The 26,548-nt window shown below is 41.6% G+C and overlaps 2 protein-coding genes and 1 long non-coding RNA gene across 3 annotated transcripts in view; 2 read left to right on the forward strand and 1 right to left on the reverse strand.

Annotated features, from left to right (window-relative positions):
- The first annotated feature begins 8,647 nt into the window (after positions 1–8,647).
- LOC121687900 (E3 ubiquitin/ISG15 ligase TRIM25-like) lies at positions 8,648–11,138 on the forward strand. Its single transcript, XM_042067068.1, has 4 exons — positions 8,648–9,319; positions 9,472–9,523; positions 9,647–9,742; positions 11,002–11,138. The coding sequence occupies exons 1-3, from the start codon at positions 8,738–8,740 to the stop codon at positions 9,673–9,675; spliced, it is 663 nt and encodes a 220-aa protein (XP_041923002.1). The 5' UTR covers positions 8,648–8,737; the 3' UTR covers positions 9,676–9,742; positions 11,002–11,138.
- A 26-nt stretch (positions 11,139–11,164) lies between these two features.
- Positions 11,165–26,548, forward strand: part of LOC121687893 (E3 ubiquitin/ISG15 ligase TRIM25-like) — a 28,247-nt gene continuing 12,863 nt past the window's right edge. The window contains exons 1-3 of the mRNA XM_042067055.1: positions 11,165–11,235; positions 22,395–23,008; positions 23,324–23,419. Coding sequence (XP_041922989.1) covers positions 22,427–23,008; positions 23,324–23,419 — 678 coding nt within the window. The 5' untranslated portion in view covers positions 11,165–11,235; positions 22,395–22,426. The remainder of the gene's footprint in view (positions 11,236–22,394; positions 23,009–23,323; positions 23,420–26,548) is intronic.
- Positions 11,514–24,245, reverse strand: LOC121687962. Its single transcript, XR_006024463.1, has 3 exons — positions 24,112–24,245; positions 20,771–20,774; positions 11,514–11,687 (listed from the first exon to the last, which is right to left on the reverse strand). It is a non-coding gene; the product is annotated as an uncharacterized LOC121687962 (long non-coding RNA).

Raw genomic sequence — 26,548 nt, forward strand, 5'->3', positions numbered from 1 at the left:
TTAAACAGAATGTGTAGTTTTAGGGAGCACCAGATTGTATGCATTAGAAGCTGAAACAGTGGAATTCACAGGTGACACCTGTGCCAGTGTTCTAATTAGCCCGGGAACTACTCTGGGAGCTTAACGAGCGCAGCTGGCTTTAGGCCATTATTACACAGCCATTCAAGTCTATGGGGGGAAAAAAGTGAGCTTTTTACCATTTTTAATCCCCTATTTCTCAAAAAGTATAAACTTAAGAAAATCTGAAATAGAAGAAGCCAGCAGATTAAGATAGTGGATTCCATCCACAATAATAATAATAATAATAATAATAATGGGTGCTGCATGTAGGTTTTTAAAATTCTATTCTACGTGGTGTCGCGGTTGCAAGGGCTTGACCCAAACGTAGGGCAAAGTACGGCAAGGCAATCTTCAGAGTTGCAAGAATCTTTATTTTAAACACAAACCACATAGACTAATAACCGACGAAGACTGAGGGGGAGACAGAGGGTTTAAATACACAGGGGTAACAGGGCACAGGTGGACAATGAACAAGGTAAAACAAGACAGGTGGAAACCATAATTAACATACTAACGCGGATCAGGTGAGGGGCGGAGACACGGGCACAGGGAACAGAAACACATGGCAAAACAAACAAACACATGGAACAGGACACAGGAAGTAAACAAGAGGAGCAGACATGAAGGAAAACACTAAACAGGGAAAACAAAACACGACAGGACCCTTACACCTGGGTCTATATTTCTTGTAAATGGTCTCTAAAGCTAGGATATTGACTGTGAACATCTATCCACACAGAAAACATCATTGCAGATGAATGAGGATAATCAGAAGAAAATCCAGGAGAAAAGGTCTGAGGTGGAGAATGTGAAACAAGCTCTGAAGTCTCTGCAGGTGACATAAACATGGCTGCTGTAACAGGTTTTGCACCTACTCCCCACACTCACACACCCCAGTACGCCTGTCTTTTTTCCTATGGACATGCATTCAGCATGGACATGTACTGTATCTCTGGATCTTTATGTATCCTTGTTGTAGCCATGATGTATCTTCGGATTTCTGAAGGCAGGGGAATCCTGCAGATTTAACATGATCGGATATGAATCTCCCATCAGACCACCACACAGAAAGCTGTTGAGGACTCAGAGAGGATCTTCACTGAGCTGATCAGCTTCATGGAGCAAAAGCGCTCTGAGGTGACCGAGTCGATCAGAGCTCAGGAGAGGGCAGAGGTGAGTCGAGCTGAAGGACTCCTTGAGCAGCTGGAGTTGGAGATCACTAAACTGAAGAGCCGAGATGCTGAGATGGAGAAACTTCAGCCAATAGAGGACCCCATTGATTTCATTCAGGTAAGTTAAGTTACTTTATTTGACCTGTAGGAAATGTGTCTTCCGGGGGTAGTGTATACATGCACACACACTAGGAGCACACATACACACCTAGCACCTGGAGCAGTGAGCAGCCTTTGCTCCGGTGCCTGGGCAGCAGTTGGGGATTAGGTACCTAGGGCACCTCGTCTTTGGATGTGGGAGAGTGCCCCCCACTCACATATTCCCTACCAGTCATGGATTAAACCTAACCTGACTCTCGCCAGATGAATTTCGTTCCGCCTAGCTCCACTCATCCATCTGGGATCAATCCATTGAAGTGTTGCTTCAGAAGGCTGGGCCTAATCAAAAAATGCTTGCATATGATTGGATAAGCTACTTGTCCGTCATCTATTGACGTGCTACTTCAACCACTCACATCGAAGCCAACCCGTGACGCTGATAACAGTCTCACAGTTGCTTCTACGCTATGTCACATCTATGAAACTCCCGTCCTGCGTCCTGATTGGCTCTACCATACAATCTCGTGCTGAAATCACTCTCAACGGAAGAGGTCCCAGATGGATGTGAGTGAAGCTAGGCGGAGCTAAGCGGAACGAAATTTATCTGGCGAGAGTCAGGTTAGATTAAACCAGCCACAAGTCCGATCCCCTAACCACAAGGCCACAAAAGCCCCCAAGTAACACTACTAGCTCTTAGTATGGAGAACTAACTATGGAGACTCAAATTGGATTGGCTTTCTGAAATTACAGCTTGTCAGCTTTTTACAGCAGAACAGAACCCTTGAAGTAGGCCTACTGTCTTCACCTGCTACTCCGCCTCCGAAAAATATGGCGCTCTTCATTTCGGCAGTTTCACTATGGTTTCGACTCTCAATAGATGATGCCTTTATAAGTTCGCCGTGAACGCGCACAACTCTATGTTAACTAACACAGGGTTGATTGTTTTATCTCAGTGTTTGTTAAACCTCCTTTCTGAAATACCCCCCTGATGGTCTCTGATCTCTTCTTTTGTTTCCCTTTAGTGTTTCCAGGCACAATTCACCCACCCATATGTGGTTGAGGCCTTTCCCCAGGTCACTTTTATCCCACAGTTCTCCTTCAGTGAAATGATAAAACCAGTGGCTCCATCTCTGAAAGAGAAAACAAAAGAATTCCTCTTGGCAGTAAATGAAGGTATTATTATTATTATTATTATTATTATTATTATTATTATTATTATTAAAGCTACAGGGTGTAGTCAGTGGTTTAGTTTGTCCTTATTGGACAGGCCTTGTTGCACAGGCAAGCAGGATCCTATGAGCAATCAGACACAGGCTGTAGTACAAAAGAGGCAGAACAGTCAGAAATCAGGGGCAGCAGTAAACAACAAGATGATAAATATCACACAGCACAAAATAAACACAAACAATTAATAAAGGTCAAGGTCACTTAAACGGAAAGAGACAAAAGCTTGAATGTGGCGTGATCATTTGAAGAGAATAATGTTGGATGGCTTGTTGCTGTAGGCGAGTGCAGGGGATAGAGCAGGTTGAAAGCCAGCATCTCAGTAACAGGAGTGACAGCACTAGAGCAACAGAGAAGGTCTCTGTTAGTCAGACATTATTCACACATGACTGTCTCTGCTCCTTTTCTAGTCACAGGCTTCATGGTTGGGGACACAGTCAAACTGAAGACTCCTCAGACCATTTCCAAGAATTGTGAATACAGTAACGTACAGCAGTACGGCCGTTGTTATCAGTACAACCACCAGTATAACATCACTATTGGAGGTGTGGGTGTGGTATCAGGTGAGGCCCTTATAGATTTACACTTACTTCACTTTACACTATAATGGATGGAAATTACTCAGTGGTGACTCTTTGAAACTGAATACATTGTCATTCATTTTCCATGAGCTGTTGTGCAAAAAAAACATTTTTACAACTCATAAATATTATGTAACTGTGCAAATGCCAATGATGCATTGATCCTTTCAGCTATGGAAGGGACAGATTACATGATTGTTTACTTCCCTGACTATCCCGGCGTCAATTGGAATTCATCTGATCTAGAACTGGTGTTCTAGGTGTGCGAATGACTTTCATGTGTACTTAAACATATCACAGTATCATGGCAAAGGCATTGCTGGTACTTTATGCCTAAATGTACTTCTTACTACAATTCATACCCATTTATTAATTTAATGTTATAAAACAGCTGCAAAAATCACAAATCTTAATCTTAATCTTGCAGTAGTGCATGTCAGCTTTACAGTTATATAGTAAAAGGAAACTTGTTAACAGTTGTAATGTTGAAATTAAAATACCTTGTTCCTTGATGGGGGAGCTGCATTTCAAGTACTCACTGCACATTATTCTTTGAATTGCTTTGTTTTGTAAGAGAACTAATGCGTTTTACCAAATATGTAACAGTTTTCTTAGTTTCAATGCCTGTTGTTGGTGTTAGCTTTTCTGATGATTAGTTTAAATGGACATCTCCTGGCTCTTGCATTATTGAACTTTCCTAATAAAGTTATTGAATCCTAAATATTTCCTTGTAATGGTAATTTTATTGATTTTGATGATAATCAGGAGTAATAGTGAACAACAGAAGCCATGGATCTAATTCATCCTGTTAGACCCTGTGTATTTTTTTGTGAACTCATCCATTCGACCCTAAACTGGATGTAGTGTTCATTGGACTCTGCTATAGGACCAAAAGCAATACTTATGATACACATGGAACGGCATATGACTGTTCGTTGTGTTATGGTGTTCCATGTGTGCCGGAAATATTTATTTTGTCGACTGCTTATGTCTACTGAAGATGTGACCTAATATTTGTCTATGTGCATTCACTTTATGACAGACATGACATGGGGCAGCCGTGGCCTACTGGTTAGCGCTTCGGACTTGTTACTGGAGGGTTGCCGGTTCAAACCCCGACCAGTAGGCACGGCTGAAGTGCCCTTGAGCAATGCACCTAACCCCTCACTGCTCCTACTTACATATTTAGATGACTGTTTGCGTTACAAACTAACCACATTATATCGGATATTTTTTGAGTGCTGTGTCTCCTCATTAGAAAGTCTCTGTCTGAACTCAGACAGGTAGGATACAGGACTCTGACCTCTCAGACAGGTAGGATACAGGACTCTGGTAGCTGATAGTGAGGTGCCAGTGTATGCACACACACACACACACACACACACACACACACACACACACACACACACACAAACAGACTATTATAAACAGACTAACACATCCGATGTCATTATCATCTGATCAGAATGTCAAACATACACACACAGAATCATGTGTCATGCACACTGGGAATTTGTGTTTATTGTTATTATAAGAGGAGTTATTATATGATTCATTTTGATATGGTACAAAATTGTAATTCTCTGACTCCCTCGTGTGGACACCTGTGGAATTACAGTATTTCCCTGTGAATTCAACACCTCTCCAAAACCTCTTTTATGCCTATATTAAAGGAATTATCCGGAGTAAAAAACACTTTAGATCAATTTACGGATGATTGGGAGTACATACGTTGAGTTGACATCAAAATCATGTCATTCGGATGTGTTTTGAGAAAGTTCGATTTTACCGTTTTTAGTCAAAACTCGTTAGCCTGGAAGTGACCAGGGCAAGTCATTTCGCCGCAACAAAACGCTATTTTTATACTCTTCTACAGTTCCAAACAACATTACACTTACGTGGTAGTGAGTAGAAGGTCCCTAATGAATGAATTTCATCAAGCCAGTACCTTTCCGGAAATGTTGCTGCTGCAGCTGGCGTCTTTAGGGGAAAGTCCGTAGGAGTAACACGCTCTGGAAATTCACAATTTCGTCACCGTTTTAAAAAAAAAAAAAAAACATAGTCCAGTATTTCTTTCGAAATTGAAATGAAGTTGTATGGACTGGACTATGTTTTTTTTTTTTTTTTTTAAAACGGCGACGAAATTGTGAATTTCCAGAGCGTGTTACTCCACACTCGGCAATCGACTCCTACGGACTTTCCCCTAAAGACGCCAGCTGCAGCAGCAACATTTCCGGAAAGGTACTGGCTTGATGAAATTCATTCTAGACTCTCTATCCGACCACATAAAGACCTCGGGATACTACGGTTTGGCTTTAGGGACCCTCTACTCACTACCACGTAAGTGTAATGTTGTTTGGAACTGTAGAAGAGGTATAAAAATAGCGTTTTGTAGTGGCGAAATGACTTGCCCTGGTCACTTCCAGGCTAACAAGTTTTGACTAAAAACGGTAAAATCGAACTTTCTCAAAACACATCAGAATGACATGATTTTGATGTCAACTCAACGTATGTACTCCCAATCATCCGTAAATTGATCTAAAGTGCATTTCACTCCGGATAATTCCTTTAACTTGGCCACTAAGTGCAGTTTTCAGTTGGCATTGATTCTCAATAGTTGTGACAACATTTTAAAATAATCTACGGATCAAGGGCTTTAAACTTTAAAATTATTGTCCTATCAAATTAAAGGCATAAAAAGCCCAAAAAAATAATTTAAAAAAACTTTGAAATTACATTAAACATGTTTAATGCCTTCTGATTTTTGTTTATGGTGGCCTTAGATATGTACAATGAAGCCTGATGTTTTCATGCATCAATCATCATTATGACTGTGATGAAATGACAACCTGACTTAAAGGAGAATTCCGGTGTGTTATTGACCTAAAGTGTATTGAACAGGGCTCCGAACCGGTTCAAGGAACGAAAACGAAAACCGAAAACGAACGGAATTTTACGGAATTTTACGAGGAGCGGAAACGGAAACGAAAACAAAATGCTCTTCAACTGTTCCGGAACAGAAACGTTATTCTGAAATCCACAAAACCGGTTAATAACGTTTTTTTTCCGTTCTCTATATATTTTATAAAATTTCAAAAGCAAAAGCATATCCTATGTCAGGGAGACTATTTCCGGTTGTGCGAAAAACAAGCCCGCATCTACACTGTTAATGTGAGATAACAAGCCGCTATGTAGCCAACTACTGTAGGCGAACAGCCTAATAATTTGGTTTCTGCAGTTTGAAAAAAAAAAAAAACGAATAAATGGACCTTTGGTCCAAATGTGTATATTTTGTCTTACTGTTGTAATGTAACCTATCCGTCTGCCACTTCGGATCTTAGGCCAGCTCGTAGCGTAGGCTACTGAAACTGATTTGGAAATTGTTTGTAACCTATGCGTAATAGCCTATTTTGCCTGTCCACGCCTTGTCGTTTTAAAGTCGGGATTTGAAATGTTTGCGCAATTATAGCCTATTCTATGTAGAAGAGTTAAACAGGAAATTTGAGATAGGCCTTGTCAGCAACAGACAGGTTCGTTTATAAACAGGGTTGGAATTATAGCGCAAGCCTTTGAAGATCTCCATATGGATAAAACTTAGGCTACAACCAGGTAAGGAGTTTAGCACGTATCCAGAAATATTTTTGATAAGAAATTATTTATAGGCATAGGTTAGGCCTATAGTAAGTCTGTAGGCTATGGGATGGATAGCCCATCTGAATGTTTTTGGATGCCGCCTGTGATTTATTATTTTTGGGCATAGCTACGATATGTCTATTCTAAGGTAAAGTCCACAAAAATAGACTTGATAGGCCCACCAAACACTGCCGGAACTTTAAGAACGAACGATATTTTGCGTTCCGAACCGGTTCAGGACCGATATGTTGGTGGCGGAACGCATGCAAGAACGAAAACGTTAAACATAGGCCTACCTGAACCGTTCGGAACGGAACGTTTGAAAAATAATTTCGTTTTCAAGCCCTGGTATTGAAACATGATACCGAGTGTGAACGTATGTCTCATAGCCCATCTCGGCTTGTCCCCTGCACTCCAAAATCTGGCGCTAGTTAGCCGATGCTACCAACAGCTTTTTCAATAGTGGTGCTTCGGCATCGGGCTAGCCATGCAAATAAATCACTGTTTTACACCCATTTACGAGGCTCAATGTATCTCCACACTTCATTGGTAGACTTCCGAGGGCCCTGACATTTAAAACGAGGCAAATTCCTTGCTGCAGACATTGCAGAGGACTTTATTTTTGTCAACACCATCAGGCTGTTTTTTAAAAGTAAATGTTCCGATCAATGATCTAGGCAGCACATTTTCTTCTCTCTCCTTCATTTTACAGTAATAGTTACTAACTAGAACGGCTCGGGGTCAACGGTCATACGGAATCGATTAATCTGCGCTATTTTTTTTAATCAGTTATTTTTTCTCAAATTAATTAATCAAAATTAATCAGTTATTTTGACAGCCCTAGTTTTTTTATTCAGTCATTTGAGCAATATTAGGGTAAGTGTTGCTTTTTCCAGCCTATGTTTTTGATGGTAACCCATTGTCAGTCAAGAGTGAAAGTAACTGCATATAACTGTCTTGTCATTGACTGACTCCATGGTGAAGTTAGTTTCACTTTGCCAATGAGTTCAAATAATAGACGAGTGCAAATGCGTGAAGGCTATGCTAGGATTTAGTAAAGCATGGTTTAGTGGAATGACTATTCCATACGGTCTCGCAAGCAGCCTCCTTCAAATGCGCCGTTAAATGTCAAAATACTGATGCATTTATTTGACATTGCGCTTTGCGCCGTTAAAGGGACTGACAGATGTCATTCACATTGGTTTAAATGATGTTACGCCCCAAACACACCCATGACTGATTAAAAAACCTAGGAACACCTTGTTGCGCCATGCATGCGCTCGACGTTTGATAACGAAAACCCTCCCAATGTGGACTGGACACGTCCTACTAAATTTGAATAAGCTTTTGACGAGTGATGATGCACTTTTGACTGTCATGATACGGCTCTTAATCTTCATTGTTTCTGACCTGCTCCTCCCATATCTTGACCGCTGACCTTTTGGTAAAGAACAAATCAACCTACACAATCCATACCCAAGAAGCATTATTATCATACCTATGTGAGGTTATAGCCCTGTTCTTTGGACTTGACCCTTAAGGGTGCAGGAGTGTTATAAACTACAGGAGCCATAACTAAGGCAGGTTGTATGCATTGTATAGTCTGTTGTAATATTTGCATTTTTGTTTAGGTTGCATGCATTGTAGTCTGTTGTAATATTTGCATTTTTGTTTAGGTTGCATACATTGTATAGTCTGTTGTAATTTATTTTGCTTGTTAGATGGGGTTGATTTGACTTGAATGAACTGCAATAGGGAACCACCATGTATGTTCATGACACGAGTTGTCTACATGATTGCATGTACTGGGAATTTTTAGGCTTTCTGGAATGTTGCGCTGTGCCTTTAAAAGGTGTGTCCACACAAAATTAGGAAGAATATTTAACACCCTCCCACTTCTTCTGGTGAAACAAAACCTTTCTAATGTTCCTTGCAGGCAGGAGTTGTGGGTGTCTCTGAGAGGGGAAAATGGCTAGTGCTTCAGTGTTGGAGGAGTTAAGCTGTTCTATATGTCTGGATCTAATGAAGGACCCGGTGACTGTTTCCTGTGGACACAGTTTCTGTTTGAACTGCATTACAGGCTGCTGGGATCAAGAAGACCAGAAGGGTGTTTACAGCTGCCCCCAGTGCAGACAGACCTTCACTCCAAGACCTGTTCTACGCAGAAACACAATGCTGACTGAAGTTATAGAGAAGCTGAAGAAGCCCGAACTCCAATCTGATATCAAAGTTTCTTCTAATGCTAAACCAGGTGATGTGGAGTGTGATTTCTGCACTGGGAGAAAACATAAAGCCATCAAGTCGTGTCTAACATGTCTGGTTTCCTATTGTGAGGTTCATATTCAGCCTCACTATGAAGTGCCTCGCTTTAGCAAGCACAAACTGGTGAATGCCACCTCACAGCTACAGGAGAAGATCTGTTCTCAGCATGACAGGATCATTGAGGTGTTTTGTCGCACGGATCACAAGTTGATCTGTATGATGTGTTCTATGGATGATCATAATGGACATAAAACAGTCTCAGCAGCAGCAGAACGGACTGAGAAGCAGGTTAGTGATACTGTCTCTTTGTCTCCATCAGAAACAACTTGGGCCTGTTTCCCATATGTGGATTAAGCCCAGTCTTGGACTTAAATCGGACTTGCGGAGAATAAAACTAACAAATCAGTTACTGTTTAACAGGCCTGCCTTGTTTATAACAGGTTCCTGTTCTGCAGCAGCTAAAAGACAAAGATTACACCCCAATAGAGTCAGGTCAAAATCACGTCAACAATGCAAAAGCAAAACATAACTAAAGTACTTTACCCAGTACTCACTAATTTCTTGGTAATGATCTCTGAAGCTATTATAGACTTGAGTGTACATCTATCCACACAGAAATCATTGTTGAAGATGAAGGGGAATAACCAGAAGCAACTCCGTCAGAAGGAGAAGGAGATGGAGGAGATCAAACAGGCTCTGGAGACTGTGCAGGTGACTGATAAACATGGCTGCTGTGACCAAGGGCGTAGGTTTGGTCTCAGCTTTGGTGGGGACATCCAATCCCCCCCCCCCCCATCTCCCAGAAATATGTGCAGACGAAAACAATTGTTTAAACGTAAATAAATGTTTGACCACTAGATGCCATTTTTGTTTCTCAGATAACAGAAGCTAAGCATATCTTAAATTTGCCCAGATTATATAGTCATATATATATATATATATATATATAGTTATATAGTATTTTATTTATGTTACTGAGTATGGAAATGCACCATAGTTTAGGATTGAATATGTCTATGAATTTATGCGACTCTAAATTATATTTGTATTTCTTTATTAATGCTTAACTGTAATTGGAATTCTTTTGCTGTAAAATACCAGTGCCTTAATGGCGATTTCCTTTGTTATTTCAGACTGTTGGCAATACAGAATATCACAATACAGAAGTGAATCTACTCCATCTCATTAACCCTTCCCCCTCCCCCTCGGTTTTTCAGCCAATCAAATGACGACGTTTCTTGTACTGTCGTGCTGGCTGTCGGAATGATGAGCAGCACAAATGAGTTCGGTAAAATATTGGTGGGGACAATTTTGTCATCTTAAAATATTGGTTAGGACTAGTCATGAGCGTCCCACCCTAAATCTACGCCCATGGCTGTGACATGTAAAACACTTTGCCCTTACCCAGTACGGTCTGTGGAGTAAGACTCCCATTTGTGTGCTTTTTCGGTTCCGATTTTCTGTGCAGAAAATGGACATGTACTAGCCTAGAAATCTAGACGCGCCCCTAGCGGCAGCAAATTACAGCAAATTACATTTGCTGCCAGGGCTAGTCTAGCAACTCTCCGTTGGCTTGTGAGCTCCAGAAATCGAAACTTAATCAGGTCATTGAAATCGTGTATAGAGTCGTTTGGTGGTCTTAACATAATGATTGATGGCAGAGTTGCAACGGTTTGGCTTGAATTCCCTGCTACTTGAAAACAAATATCCTATTGCGTCCTATTGCGTGCAGAGGGAATTTGAAAGGCAACTGATTATCCCGCCCCTCGGACTGAGCACTGCGAACGGTGAGTGCCCAGACCCTACATTTTAATGTGGGTCTGGCTCGCCAGGCTAGACATGTACCGTATCTATCATGGACATATACTTTGATATGTATCTTTGATGTATCTATTATCTATTATGCATCTTTGGATTTCTGTGGGCTGGAGAATCTTTTGCAGATTGAACATGATCTGATCTTCCATCAGGCCTCTGCACAGGCAGCTGTTGAGGACGCTAAGAGGATCTTCACTGAGCTGATCAGCTTCATGGAGCAAAAGCGCTCTGAGGTGACCGAGTCGATCAGAGCTCAGGAGAGGGCAGAGGTGAGTCGAGCTGAAGGACTCCTGGAGCAGCTGGAGTTGGAGATCACTAAACTGAAGAGCAGAGATGCTGAGATGGAGAAACTTCAGCCAACAGAGGACCCCGTTGATTTCATTCAGGTAACTTAAGTTACTTTATTTGTCCTGTAGGAAATGTGTCTTCTGAATTTTACCCATACGGGGGTAGTATATACATGGACACACACTTGGAGCAGTGAGCTCACCAGGAGCACACACACTGGAAGCACACATACACATTTGGAGCAGTGAGCAGCCCTTGCTCTGGCGCCTGGGGAGCAGTTCACTCACATTTTCCCTTCCAGTCAGGGATTGAAGCGGCCACAAATCCGATTCTCTAACCAGTAGGTCACGGATGCCCCCAAGTAACACTACTAGTTCTTTAGGCAACTATGGAGACTTAAATTAGATTGGCTTTCTCAAGTTTATTACAGCGTGTCAGCTATATTACAGCAGAACAGAGCCCTTGAGGTACTGCCCTGACTCACCATAGATGGGTATTATTAAGAACTGCTCGTATCATAGCAGATACCTTGAAGTAGGGACTTCCAGACCTACTCTCTTAAAGTGGGCCTCTCTCACTTCACTCTCTGTGATATACTTTCCCTACTATACACAGTGTAGATGCACTTTATCTAAAACACCTGCTGGATCTTATCACTCTATTTGTAGACAGCAGAGGTAACTTCCTTATGGTTTCTGATCTCTTCCTTTGTTTCCCTTTAGGGTTTCCAGGCACACTTCTCCCACCCATATGTGGCTGAGACCCTTCCCCAGGTCACTTTTAAACCACAGTTCTCCTTCAGTGAAATGATAACACCAGTGGTTCCATCTCTGAAAGAGAAAACAAAAGAGTTCCTCTTGGCAATAAATAAAGGTATTATATTAATAATATTACTATTATTATGACCGCCGCGCAGCGAAGCTAAATATAGGTTTAGTCAGATTGTTTTTTTCTTTTCTTTTTTTTTTTCTTTTTCTTTTTCGCATGCCCAAATTTCCATCAATGATTCCCGGGACACTGAAAGACCGGGGTACACGAAACTTGGTGGGCATGTAACCCCACATGGATAGCATGGAACCATTGTTTTTCGTTTTGATCTGTAGCCCCCCCGCTGGACTGGACCCCCCGAAAGGAGGGTAGGGCAGACACAGTTTTCTGTGAATATCTCGAAAACCGTAGGGTTTAGGAGGACCATTTTTTTTTGTATGTTGATCTCAAGGGGCCATGTCAACCAATTCCATAACCACTCATTTCATGTATAGCGCCACCTAGTTAAACACAAAAAAGTAAAAATGAGGTGTTGTAATTGAAGGTATCTGTGACCTAACATAGTCAAAACTGCACGAAATTGGAAGTATAGGATCATTATGACACCCTCTGTATGCACGCCAAGTTTTGTGGAATTCCGTTCATGGGGGGCCACACAATAAATTAATTTATGTTACTATACCCCAACTGGCCTGTAGGTGGCCGGAGACAGTTTTCTGTGAATATCTCGAGAACCATAGGGCCTAGGAGGTCCACCTTTTTTATGTATGTTGGTCTTAAGGGGGCATGTCAACCCATCCCATTACCACTTATTTCATGTATAGCGCCACCTAGTTAAAAATTAAAAAGCAAAAAATTAGGTGTTGTCATCACAATATCTCTGGTTGACAAGGTCAAAACTGCACGAAATGAAAAGTGTAGGATCATTATGACACCCTCCGAATGCATGCCAAGTTTTGTGTACTTTCGTTCATGGGGGGCCTTACAATAAAATAATTTATGTGTACATTTAGTGACGTACACCAACAAGGATTCCCGGGACACTGAAAGACCGGGGTACACAAAACTTGGTGGGCATGTACCCCCACATGGATAGCATGGAACCGTCATTTTTCGTTTTGATCTGTAGCCCCCACGCTGAACTGGACCCCCCGAAAGGAGGGTAGGGCAGACACAGTTCTCTGTGAATATCTTGAGAACTGTAGGGCCTAGGATGACCATTTTTTTCCGTATGTTTGCCTCCAGGGGTCATGTTAACCCATTTCATGTGCACACATGTGCACAAACAGATACACACACACACACACACATACATTCACAGTAATCATACGTATGACACATACTCACACAGTAGACATATGTACGCTTGCATGCACAGGCACATACGCAGGCACACACACAAGCACGCACACACACACACACACACACACACACTCACACCCACACACATAACATAAACATAACACAAACAATCAAGAATTTCTCAGAATTATGAACAGACAAGATGGAGGTGGGGTTGTATAAAATGAATTTTACATGTGAAATCTATGAACTAATCATGTTTTGGTACTTGTTGTCTAGCAGATACCAGTGAGAATTGACTGTGGATAATGCAATTTAGTGAGACAGTTAGAATCATATAGGCCTTTCAGCGTGATTTCTTTTTGTGGAAAAAATGTGCTGGACTGGGCGGCGGTCATATTTTGTACCGCTCTGCGGTACATCTAGTTATTATGACCGCCGCGCAGCGAAGCGGCGGTCATATAGGTTTAGTCAGATTTTTTTTTTTTTTCTTTTTTTTTTCTTTTTCGCATGCCCAAATTTCCGTCAATGAGTCCCGGGACACTGAAAGACCGGGGTACACGAAACTTGGTGGGCATGTAACCCCACATGGATAGCATGGAACCATCGTTTTTCGTTTTGATCTGTAGCCCCCCCGCTGGACTGGACCCCCCGAAAGGAGGGTAGGGCAGACACAGTTTTCTGTGAATATCTCGAAATCCGTAGGGTTTAGGAGGACCATTTTTTTTTGTATGTTGATCTCAAGGGGCCATGTCAACCCATTCCATAACCACTCATTTCATGTATAGCGCCACCTAGTTACACACAAAAAAGTAAAAATGAGGTGTTGTAATTGAAGGTATCTGTGACCTAACATAGTCAAAACTGCACGAAATTGGAAGTGTAGGATCATTATGACACCCTCTGTATGCACGCCAAGTTTGGTGGAATTCCGTTCATGGGGGGCCACACAATAAATTAATTTATGTTACTATACACCAACTGGCCTGTAGGTGGCCGGAGACAGTTTTCTGTGAATATCTTGAGAACCGTAGGGCCTAGGAGGTCCACCTTTTTTATGTATGTTGGTCTTAAGGGGGCATGTCAACCCATCCCATTACCACTTATTTCATGTATAGCGCCACCTAGTTAAAAATTAAAAAGCAAAAAATTAGGTGTTTTCATCACAATATCTCTGGCTGACAAGGTCAAAACTGCACGAAATTAAAAGTGTAGGATCATTATGACACCCTCCGAATGCATGCCAAGTTTTGTGTACTTTCGTTCATGGGGGGCCTTACAATAAAATAATTTATGTGTACATTTAGTGACGTACACCAACAAGGATTCCCGGGACACTGAAAGACCGGGGTACACAAAACTTGGTGGGCATGTACCCCCACATGGATAGTATGGAACTGTCATTCTTCGTTTTGATCTGTAGCCCCCCCCCTGCTGGACTGGACCCCCCGAAAGGAGGGTAGGGCAGACACAGTTCTCTGTGAATATCTTGAGAACTGTAGGGCCTAGGATGACCAATGTTTTCCGTATGTTTGCCTCCAGGGGTCATGTTAACCCATTCCATGTGCACACATGTGCATAAACAGATACACACGCACACACATACATTTACAGTAATCATACGTATCACACATACTCACACAGTAGACATATGTACACATGCATGCACATGCACAAACACACATACGCAGGCAAACACACAAGCACGCACATACACACACACACACACACACACACCCACACACATAAACATAAATTTGTACACGCACACATGCACACAATTCAAGAATTTTTCCCGTCATCTACTCCCTGAATTTTTGGTCATTGATACCCGGGACACCGAACCACCGGGGTACATGAAATTTGGTGGGTATGTAGCCCCACTAGACTTTTACGGAAAAATGTAATTTCGTCCCCGACCACCACCACCCTCAAACCCCCCCCCGTGCTGGGCCCCCCGAACCGCAAAAAAAAACAACAGTTTTTCCTAAATAACTACCTGAACCGTGGCACTGAGGATGAAGAATCTTTTATGGTATGTTGGTCTCAAGGGCCCACATCAACCTGGCTCATAATCACTCATTTGTGATTTGCACCCCCACCCCCCGGTAAAAAATGAAAATGCAATATTATTCTGCTTTAATCGCCCCTATCTTCAGTTAAGATGTTCAGAACTGCACCAAATTTTATGTGTATGATTGACCTGGCATTCTCTGGGGGTATGCCAAGTTTCGTAGAATTTCATCCATGGGGGGGTCTAAAAAAATTAGGTTATGTGTACATTTAGTGACTGTACACTCATTGGCCTGTAAATGGCGGTGCACACATATACACATGCACACACACACAGGCACCCACATACTATTGGTATTAGAACGGCCGATACATAATTACAAATTCAGTAGGATTAAAAGAAAGCCAAAATAAATATTCATCATCATGGCTGCATTTTCAGTATTGGCGATAAGTAGTCGTTTGTCCACTAGATGGCGCATCGTTGCAGTGAGACGTAATTTTGTTGGAAGTTAAAAGTGGGTTGGAAAAAACAATGGACGCTTCCTACAAGGACTGTAATTTACCGCAGCGAACATCTAATAAGGATAGGACGATGTTCACATGAAGTGTAATTCCCATTTCTTCTTGAAGCCGAAATAAATCTGAGGATGTTTATCGGACATGCTTGGTTTTTACTGCAGGTACATTAATCTTGTAATATCAACAAGGACCTATGTAATGTTACCGTTAGCGTTGGTTGAGTGATAGAGGCATTTGATTGATTGCATTTGTAGAAAACTATAAATGCGGTTATACCAAGCAAATTGATAGCAGCACTGTTTGTATCTTTCGACTGTCATTTATTGCACGTGCTACAAAATCATTCTGTGCAATGGAAGATTTACCAACGTTACACTACACCGGTCTGATACAGTTTTGCCTATACATGCGTGAGACTGAGACGCCTGTTTATTTTGTTTTAAGTGCGTGCAGGGTGTGCGAGGGGAATCGATGTGCTTTGATTACAGCTTGGTAGTTGTAGTCTGTGAAATTAAAAAGCACGTGTGTGTGATCCAAACAATGACACCTTCATTTCATTATGGCTGCTTTAGCAACACACCTTAAGCTACTGTGTAGTGGGTCCCATTTAGAAGTGGCTACTTCATTCGCGCTTTCCTTGACTCATGGAGCTGCGTGAATGTTATTACAACTTTTCGCCACGATATGACAGTTTAAGTCCGCTTGATACTGTAAGGCGTAGGCTAAGCCATTGGTTTCCAAAGGAGATTTTATTTGTGTCGCCAGCATAGCCTATTGACAATTTATGTTGTAAATAGGCCTACCTTATAATCCTACCTGTAGCTTAGGGAAGCTAACAGCTTTCTATTAGGATCTAGTTTGTTAGTTACCGTTTTGTTATAACTCCCTGATGCATTTTTGCATTTAGAATAGCCAGAGCGTGTATATCTCAATCGGAAAATTAAACAATATCGGGTGCCTATGGACTAGGCTGGGTGAACCCAGCCTGATCTGCCCGCTATTTATTTTTTGATTTCTTAAAAGATTGAGCTTGGTCTGATGAAAGCCAGACTAGCCATGGACCTCAGTTACACAATGCAAGGGAACATGAATCAGCCTATATTTGCACGAACAATAACGGACAAAAGCTCTTCAACTTTGGCCCGTTAAAATGTGTATGAACAGTCTAGCGACGCATTTCATCAAGGCCCATTTGGACATGTCAGTTATTTGCACCACTGGTTAGATGTAAAACAGCATTTCGTTTCAGACTAGGCTACTGTTACTTAATTTGTGCATTAACAATAACGTTTCAGACTACTGTTACTTAATTTGTGCATTGACAATAAAGTATTACATGAACTAAAGATGACTAAAATCTTATGTAGAAGAAGAAACATTCACAAAAAATCCATCCATCCAAAAATGACCTTTTGTTTTTGATAGCTGTTGAAAACGGCATGGAACTGACAGAGATGTTTTTGTTTATAAATACATAATAAATAAATAAATAACATTATGCTGATACCTTTTGCTTTTCCCAAATACAATGTAGCCTACAGGTGTAAGTGATCTTTCATCAATCCAGTTGCAATGGATGAACTGTGATGAACTGCCCTACTTGTGATTGTTTAGAGATTTTAAAGGTTTTATAACAATGCTACATCTTCTTTGGCTATTCTACAATCTATTCACCTTTTCAGCACCAGTAGGCTACTTTCTGTGCAGCCGCACACACACACTCAGGCATGCCAAACAAGCATACACAAAAGTTTCAAGAGTGGGGGATGGAGTAAAATATGGAGACAAATTGAAGTGTGATTTATTTTCGCGGAACGGATGTACAGGACTGAGCGGCGGTCATATTTTGTACCGCTATGCGGTACATCTAGTTATTATTATTATGACCGCCACGCAGTGTTTTGCATGTCCAAATTTCCGTCAAGGATTCCCGGGACACTGTAAGACCGGGGTACACAAAACTTGGTGGGCATGTAACCCCACATGGATAGCATGGAACCATCATTTTTCATTTTGATCTGTAGCCCCCCCGCTGGACTGGACCCCCCGAAAGGAGGGTAGGACAGACACAGTTTTCTGTGAATATCTCGAAAACCGTAGGGTTTAGGAGGACCTTTTTTTTTTTATGTTGATCTCAAGGGGCCACCTAGTTAAAAATTAAAAAGCAAAACATTAGGTGTTTTCATCACAATATCTCTGGCTGACAAGGTCAAAACTGCACAAAATTGAAAGTGTAGGATCATTATGACACCCTCCGAATGCATGCCAAGTTTCGTGGACTTTCGTTCATGGGGGGCGTTACAATAAAATAATTTATGTGTACATTTAGTGACCGTACACCAACAAGGATTCCCGGGACACTGAAAGACCGGGGTACACGAAACTTGGTGGGCATGTAACCCCACATGGATAGCATGGAGCCATCATTTTTCGTTTTGATCTGTAGCCCCCCCCCCCCGCTGGACTGGACCCCCCGAAAGGAGGGTAGGGCAGACACAGTTTTCTGTGAATATCTTGAGAACCGTAGGGCCTAGGATGACTCATTTTTTGCGTATGTTTGCCTCCAGGGGTCATGTAAACCCATTCCATATGCACACATGTGCATAAACAGATACACACGCACACACATACATTCACAGTAATCCTACGTATGACACATACTCACACAGTAGACATATAAGCAAAGGCAAACACACAACCCACACACACACATAAACATAAACATGTACACGCACACATGCACACAATTCAAGAATTTCTCAGAATTATGAACAGGAAAGATGGGGGTGGAGTTGTATAAAATGTATTTTACATGTGAAATCTATGAACTAATCATGTTTTGGTACTTGTTGTCTAGCAGATACCAGTGAGAATTGAGTGCGCATAATGCAATTCAGTGAGACAGTTAGAATCATATATGCCTTTCAGCGTGACTTATTTTTGTGGAAAACATGTGCTGGACTGGGCGGCGGTCATATTTTGTACCGCTCTGCGGTACATCTAGTTGTTGTTGTTGTTGTTTTTGTTATGTCAAAGGCCTAGAACCTACCTACTAGCGGAGACCAGATCAGGCTTTAAATCTACAGGGTGTAGCCAGTGGTTTAGTTTGTCCTTATTGGAATTCTGTATCAAGATGGTGGGGCAAAATGCCCAATCACATGTATAAAGGGCTCATAAGCTAAGGAAAATACAGCAATGTATTTACAGGTAATGATTATCTAATTAAATGATCATTTTAAATACTAGCTAAAATGCTGTCACATTGTTGCCATTTTGAAAATGTTCAGTCAGGCACAGGCTAATGTACAAAACAGTCAGGAACCTGGCAGGGTTGTCAGGGGCAGCAGTAAACAGCAACATGACACGCAGCAACAAGTTCACACAGCACAAAATAAGCACTAAAGATCAATAAAGGTCAAGGTCACTAAAATGAAAACACACAAAAACTTGAATGTGGCGTGAGAATTTGAAGAGAATCTGAAGGATGGTGGATGACCGCACATGGCCTGTAACTGTAGGCGAGTAGCCTACAAGTGATGAACACGTTAGCAGTCCTAATGGAATTAGAGCAAATGGTGTTGAGTTTAATACCATGTGAGTTATTTCAGCAATAAGCCCCAAGAGGCCGTAGCTGCTAGCGTGTCGTGCCTAACAACGCCCCTTAGCTGTTCTAAATTCAGTGTAACCTACGGACACGAGTGGCTTATTGCTTTTCTAAAACAGTTACTACATATCTGGCAAGATTTCATAAAATAAAGGCACAACAACGGAAAATGACGATTTATACTTTAACTTTTGTATCAAGTTATGGTAGCGCAGTAATATGATGAACAGAGGGAGTCCGCACACTCTCGCAGCTCATATGCCAATAGTTTAATGCAAACAACGTTTCAGCCTGTGGCCTTTCTCAAGTCTTACGCAGTAATATGGAACAAAATGAGGTCAAGGTGTATGTTTATGCTGAAATTTACAACGGCATCGATCATGATTCAGCCAATCACAATCAAGGACCGGAACGTTCAGTTTTAGAATACGTTTATATCGTGTACTGGACACTTTATTGGGTACCTTACATGAGAATTACAGTGATTTTCACATAGATCTCTGTTTGATCCAAGTACTGTGGGTATGAAAAAAGTTGAGTTGCTGCAGCCAACATCTAGGTTCAACATCTATCATTCATGCACCCAGGTAGCTACACGCTTGGTGCATGAATGGAGGCTCATGAACATGAGTGTAAGGCTATGTTTTTGATTGTAACACCTTGTCAGTCAATTGGGAAAGCAAATAACTGGGTGTAAAACTGTTTTGTCGTTGCTGAGATCATGGTGAAGTTAGTTTCAGTTTGCCTCCAAGTTCAAATAAGATGCATGTAGGTAGGCCACTCTGCTAGTTTTAGTAAAGCAAGGTATAGTGGAATTCTGGTGTTGTATACACGGTCTCGTAAGCAGATTCCTTCAGATGTGCTGATTGCTCTTAAAGGGAATGAAAGATGTCACTCTTAAACACACCTATGACTGATTACGAAACATAAGAACAACCCTTTTGAACAATGCATCTGGCGACTGGCGAACTTATTTCACGGTCAAGATAGCGACTATTGAACTGGACATACCCTAAATGTATATAAACCATTGACTTCAGACTGTTAAAATAGGACCCATTGTCATGTTCAAGAAACTACTGTGAGATGATTGAAGTTTCATTACATGGCGCGTTATCCTGCTGGAAGTAGCCATCAGAAGATGGGTTAGCTGGAGACACGGACATGTTCAGCAACAATACTCAATATATTGTATACAACAACAATACTCCATATTCCAAGACATTGTAGCCTTGTGTTTACGTAATTACTCAGGTTGCTGCCTTTTGTAACCAGTAGGTGGCAGTGTAGGACAAGGAATAGTGCAGTTCCACTACTACAATAAAGGAAGAGAAAAGAGACTGTGAGAGGGAAAAGAAGAAAAGAAAGCAACATGTAATGTGCGGAAGTGACCTGTAATCAGTGCAGTTCATGAAATAAATGACCAACCTTCCAACATACTTATGTTGCAATCATATTTTGCTTCAATTATGCAACATGTCCATCTAATCCATTGGCACTGGAGCGGTAGAGAAAACAGAGTAACAACTTCTGCTCCTTCTCCTGTCACAGGTTTCAGGATTGGGGACAAAGTCCGAGTGATGGCTTCTGTTAAAAATCCAAAGTATGCATGGTCATCCGTCACTCACAAAAGTGTGGGTGTAGTCAAATGTGAGACTCTTCTGGTGTTAATATTGATTTTTGTCCAAAATTCTCATGCATGAATGTTACTATGAGTAACTCTGATGTAGTTTAACATCACTGACTCAGTACTCTCTTCTGTTCTCACAGCTCTGAATCCAGAGTCCATCTTTGTCAACTTTCCTGAATGCTCTAATTGGAAGGCAGACCCCTCTGAGATGGAGCTGGTCTAATGCATCCCATGGAGTTGTACTGATCATGACCTGAGATTTTATGAGCTTTAATTTGAAGAACAAGATAAACATGCTGAAAATGCCTGTGTTATGTTTTCCAGCCACATGGTTAGGCCTTTTAAAATGTATTTGCATATTTTTTCAGCTATTTGCACTCATTAAAGATCTTTAAACACATGTATGACCGTGATGAAAAGACAATAATTGGAAAATAAAATGTTTATTTGAAATATATTACAAAATGTACTTCTTCGCAACAGTTAAACCATTAAAAATAATCACTATCTATACTCATAGACTGAGCAGGTAGACCTGATATGCACATTGAACACTACTGATAGATAGATGATCTATCTATCTATCTATCTATCTATCTACAGTATATAATGTACAATGAAGCCTAATGTTTTCACGCACAGTTGCTACAATAATGACTGCATCAATCACCATTATGACTGTGATGAAGACAACCTGACTTAACATGGAAAATAAAACGCAATGTTTACTTGAAATACACTACAGTACTTCACACTGTTGGCCATTTCTACATGCTGGTGACGATACTATATATTTAACATAAAACGCTTGTATATTCATCATGTATGGGCTCACCTTGCTGGCAAGTAGACTATAGCCATTAAAAATAATCACTATACTCATAGACTGAGCAGGTCGACCACCTGATCTGCACATAGAACACTACTGCACCCCAGACAGCTCCTAACCTGCTCCTCTCGGTCAGTTAGTGCTCAGTCTTCATTGTTCCTTGTGTACTCCTCCCGCAGCTTGACCTCTGACCTTTTGATAAAGAACAAATAGCCCTATACAATCCATACCCATGAAGCATTGTTATCATACCTATGTGAGTTTATAGCCCTGTTCTTTGGACTTGGCCCTCAAGGGTGCAGGAGTGTTATATACTACAGGTTGCATGCATTGTAGACTGTTGTAATATTTGCATTCTTGTTTACTTGTTAAAAGGAGTTGACTTGACTTGAATGTAGGCTACTGCAGTGGGGAATCATGTCTGTTCATGACACGAGTTGTCTACATGATTGCATGTACTGGGAATTTTTGGACTTTCTGGAATGTTGCGCTGTGCCTTTAAGAGTTGTGTCCACACAAAACCAGGAAGAATACTAAACAGACTCCCACTTCTTCTGGTGAAATGAAACCTTTCTAACGTTCCTTGCAGGCAGGAGTTGTGTGTGTCTCTGAGAGGGGAAAATGGCCAGTGCTTCAGTGTTGGAAGAGTTAAGCTGTTCAATCTGCCTGGATTTACTGAAGGACCCAGTGACTGTTCCCTGTGGACACAGTTTCTGTTTGAACTGCATTACAGGCTGCTGGGATCAAGAAGACCAGAAGGGTGTTTACAGCTGCCCCCAGTGCAGAGAGACCTTCACTCCAAGGCCTGTTCTACGCAGAAACACAATGCTGACTGGAGTTATAGAGAAGCTGAAGAAGACCGAACTGCACTCTGATGCTAAGGCTCCTTCCTACGCCGGACCAGGCGATGTGGAGTGTGATTTCTGCACTGGGAGGAAACGTAAAGCCACCAAGTCATGTCTTTCATGCCTTCTTTCCTATTGTGAAGTTCACATCCAGCCTCACTATGAAGTGCCTCGTCTAAGCAAGCACAAACTAGTGAATGCCACCTCACAACTACAGGAGAAGATCTGTTCTCAGCATGACAGGATTATTGAGGTGTTTTGTCGCACGGATCACAAGTTGATCTGTATGCTGTGTTCTATGGATGATCATAATGGACATAAAACCGTCTCGGCAGCAGCAGAACGGACTGAGAAGCAGGTTAGTGATCCTCTGTCTGTTTCTCTCCATCAGAAACAACATGGGCCTGTTCCCCATATGTGGATTAAGCCTAGTCCTGGACTAAAATCGGACTTGCAGATTAAAAGTAACAAATCAGTTACTGTTAAACAGGCCTGCCTTGTTTATAACAGGTTCCCATTCTGCAGCAGCTAAAAGACAAAGACAGGTCAGGTCAAAATCACATCAACAATGCAAAAGCAAAACATAACTAAAGTACTCTACCCAGTACTCACTAATTTCTTGGTAATGATCTCTGAAGCTATTATAGACTTGAGTGTACATCTATCCACACAGAAAACATTGTTGAAGATGAAGGGGGATTACCAGAAGCAACTCCATCAGAAGGAGAAGGAGATGGAAGAGGTCAAACAGGCTCTGAAGTCTCTGCAGGTGACTGATAAACATGGCTGCTGTGACATGTTAAAACACTTTGCTCTTACTCAGTACAGTCTGTGGAGTAAGACTCCCATTTGTGTGCTTTTTTGGTTCCGATTTTCAGAGCAGAGATGATACCTATATGGTATATGATATCTATCATGGACATGTACAGTATTTGATGAAGCCATTATGTATCTTTGGATTTCTGTGGGCTGGGTAATCCTTTGCAGATTGAACATGATCTGATATGAATCTCCCATCAGACCACCACACAGAAAGCTGTTGAGGACTCAGAGAGGATCTTCACTGAGCTGATCAGCTTCATGGAGCAAAAGCGCTCTGAGGTGACCAAGTCGATCAGAGCTCAGGAGAGGGCAGAGGTGAGTCGAGCTGAAGGACTCCTGGAGCAGCTGGAGTTGGAGATCACTAAACTGAAGAGCAGAGATGCTGAGATGGAGAAACTTCAGCCAATAGAGGACCCTGTTGATTTCCTACAGGTAACACTAGCTCTTTGGGTAACTGTGGCTTGCTCAATTTTATTACAGCAGAGCAAAGCCATGGAAGTATCGTGACTCACCATAATAAGATGGGTACTATTAAGATATGATCTTGTTTGGATTATTATTAACAACCTCTCGTATCACAGCAAAAACTAGGGGCTTCCAGGCCTACTTTCTTGAAGTAGGGTTTCTCTCTCATTCCACTCTCTGTGATGTGCAGTGCTTTCCCTACAGAGTTTAGATGCACATGCCACCTGACACACCTGCTGGATCTTATCACTCTATTTGGAGACAGCAGAGGTGACGTCCTTGTGATCTCTGATCTCTTCCTTTGTTTCCCTTTAGGGTTTCCAGTCACACTTCACCCACCCTTATGTGACCCTTCCCCAGGTCACTTTTAAACCACAGTTCTCCTTCAGTGAAATGATAAAACCAGTTGCTCCATCTCTGAAAGAGAAAACAGAAAAGTTCCACTTGGCAATAAATAAAGGTATTATTATTATTATTATTATTATTATTGTTGTTGTTGTTGTTATTATTGTTATTGTTGTTGCAAGGAAAGCTAACGAAAACACAACAATGTATTTACAGGTAATGAAGGAAAACACAATGATGTATTTACAGGTAATGATTATCCAATTAAATTATAATTTTAAATACTAGCTAAAATGCGGTCACGTTGTTGCCATTTTGAAAATGTTCAGTTAGGCACAGGCTAATGTACAAAAGAGGCAGAACAGTCAGGAACCTGGGAGGGATGTCAGGGGCAGCAGTAAACAGCAGCATGACAAAGATCACACAACACAAAATAAACAATAAAGATCAATAAAGGTCAAGGTCACTAAAATGAAAACAGACAAAAACTTGAATGTTGCGTGATAATTTGAAGAGAATCTGAAGGATGGTGGATGGCAGCACATGGCCTGTAACTGTAATCGAGTAGCCTACAGTGATGAGGAACACGTTAGCAGTCCTAATGGAATTAGAGCAAATGGTGTTGAGTTTAATACCATGTGAGTTATTTCAGCAATAAGCCCCAAACAGTTACTACATACAATACAGCCCCAAACAGTTACTACATACAATATTTATTGCCACACAACAATATTGGTGGTATTTGTTACATTAGCTTCAAAAGGCACCGCTTCAGAAAGCTGCACTGCTTGTGAAAGAAGGGGGTGGGGGAGGGGAGCTTGCAGCCAAGTGTCGGAAAAATGCATAGCCTACAACACAGAACTCTCGCATTAGTCACTGACAGTAGACTTCCAGCCTAATGACTTTCACACATTTTGAATGATTTACAGTATGCCTATACATTAGCGCTCCACGTGTAGAGACTGTGCAGAATACAATGTGTGAATGATGCTCAATGATTTGCCAATAGCCTATAATAGTCTTCTGCTGGGTTGCATGTACTGTATAGCCTAGTTTTACTGTACATTTTTTCAGCCTTTATTGGTTAAATGACCATTTTTATTACGAAAATATTTCTTAACTTCAAAAACACAGTGTCTAAAACTCGGTGTCATTCAGACTCAACCCTCTTGACGTTTGGTGATTAATTGACAGTTGTTTTGGGACACGTTAAACTTTCTTTATAATGAGCGCATAAAACGACTTGTTGTTTGGGACATTAAGCTACGTTAAGCTTTTTCACGTTAAGGATTGTATGTCCTTAATTTATTTATATATTTAGGCTACTTGCGCAAACCCTGGATACTTTTATTGCCACACAACAATATTGGTGGTATTTGTTACATTAGCTTCAAAAGGCACCGCTTCAGAAAGCTGCACTGCTTGTGAAAGAAGGGGGTGGGGGAGGGGAGCTTGCAGCCAAGTGTCGGAAAAATGCATAGCCTACAACACAGAACCCGCTTCTCGCACTAGTCACTGACACGCTTCCAGCCTAATGACTTTCACACATTTTGCAGAGAAAGCTCGAGTAGCCGAGAGAGCAGAGAAAGCTCGAGTAGCCGAGAGAGACGCCGAGAACGATCGGTTGAAAGCGGAGGTCAAACACCCCAGACGAGAGCTTCAACTCCGAGAGGCAGCCACTTGGAGATCCACAGAGACATTTTACAGGAGATGAGAGCTGGAATCGGAGAACTTCAGGCGACGCTACGTGAGCAGAGAAGTTATTCGACGCCTGAGAGACCAATCCCCAGGTGCACCTCGACACCAGCTCCAGAAACGTCCTCCTTGCAGATGTCTCCATTGGCCCTCTCCGTCACACTCAACGACAGCATCCAAGTTCCTAGTCAACACGCAGACGTGACCTTGCGTGATGTTGGTCCCGAAGACCACGCTAAGATTCACCAACAGAGCTACGGCCAAGTGGGCAGATACGGATGCCTGCTCTTCAGGTCCATCGTCACAGTACACTATAAAGCCTGGAGCAAAACCACCAACTGGGATGGAGCGAAGGGCAAGCGAGCACTGCCGCAAAATGTGAAAAACTTTGTGGTCTCAACACTACAGCGAAAGTTCCCTGCTATGGGGAGGAGTGAACTGAAGGACTGCATCAATAAGATCAACGAATTCCTCCGCACAACACGCAGATCTTCCCAGGGATTCAACGTGCTTTAAATTTAGACTGTAGAATGTAGAATGTAGACTGTTCATTATTTAAATAAATACGTTT

This window comes from Alosa sapidissima, chromosome 2 (assembly GCF_018492685.1).
Source record: "Alosa sapidissima isolate fAloSap1 chromosome 2, fAloSap1.pri, whole genome shotgun sequence".
Lineage (NCBI taxonomy): Eukaryota > Metazoa > Chordata > Actinopteri > Clupeiformes > Clupeidae > Alosa > Alosa sapidissima.

Coding starts and splice junctions, on each gene's coding strand:
- LOC121687900 (XM_042067068.1), top strand. CDS start 8,738: ATGGCTAGTGCTTCAGTGTTGGAGGAGTTAAGCTGTTCTATATGTCTG. Junction 9,320..9,471: donor CAGAACGGACTGAGAAGCAG/GTTAGTGATACT, acceptor TGTTTATAACAG/GTTCCTGTTCTGCAGCAGCT. Junction 9,524..9,646: donor TTACACCCCAATAGAGTCAG/GTCAAAATCACG, acceptor CTATCCACACAG/AAATCATTGTTGAAGATGAA.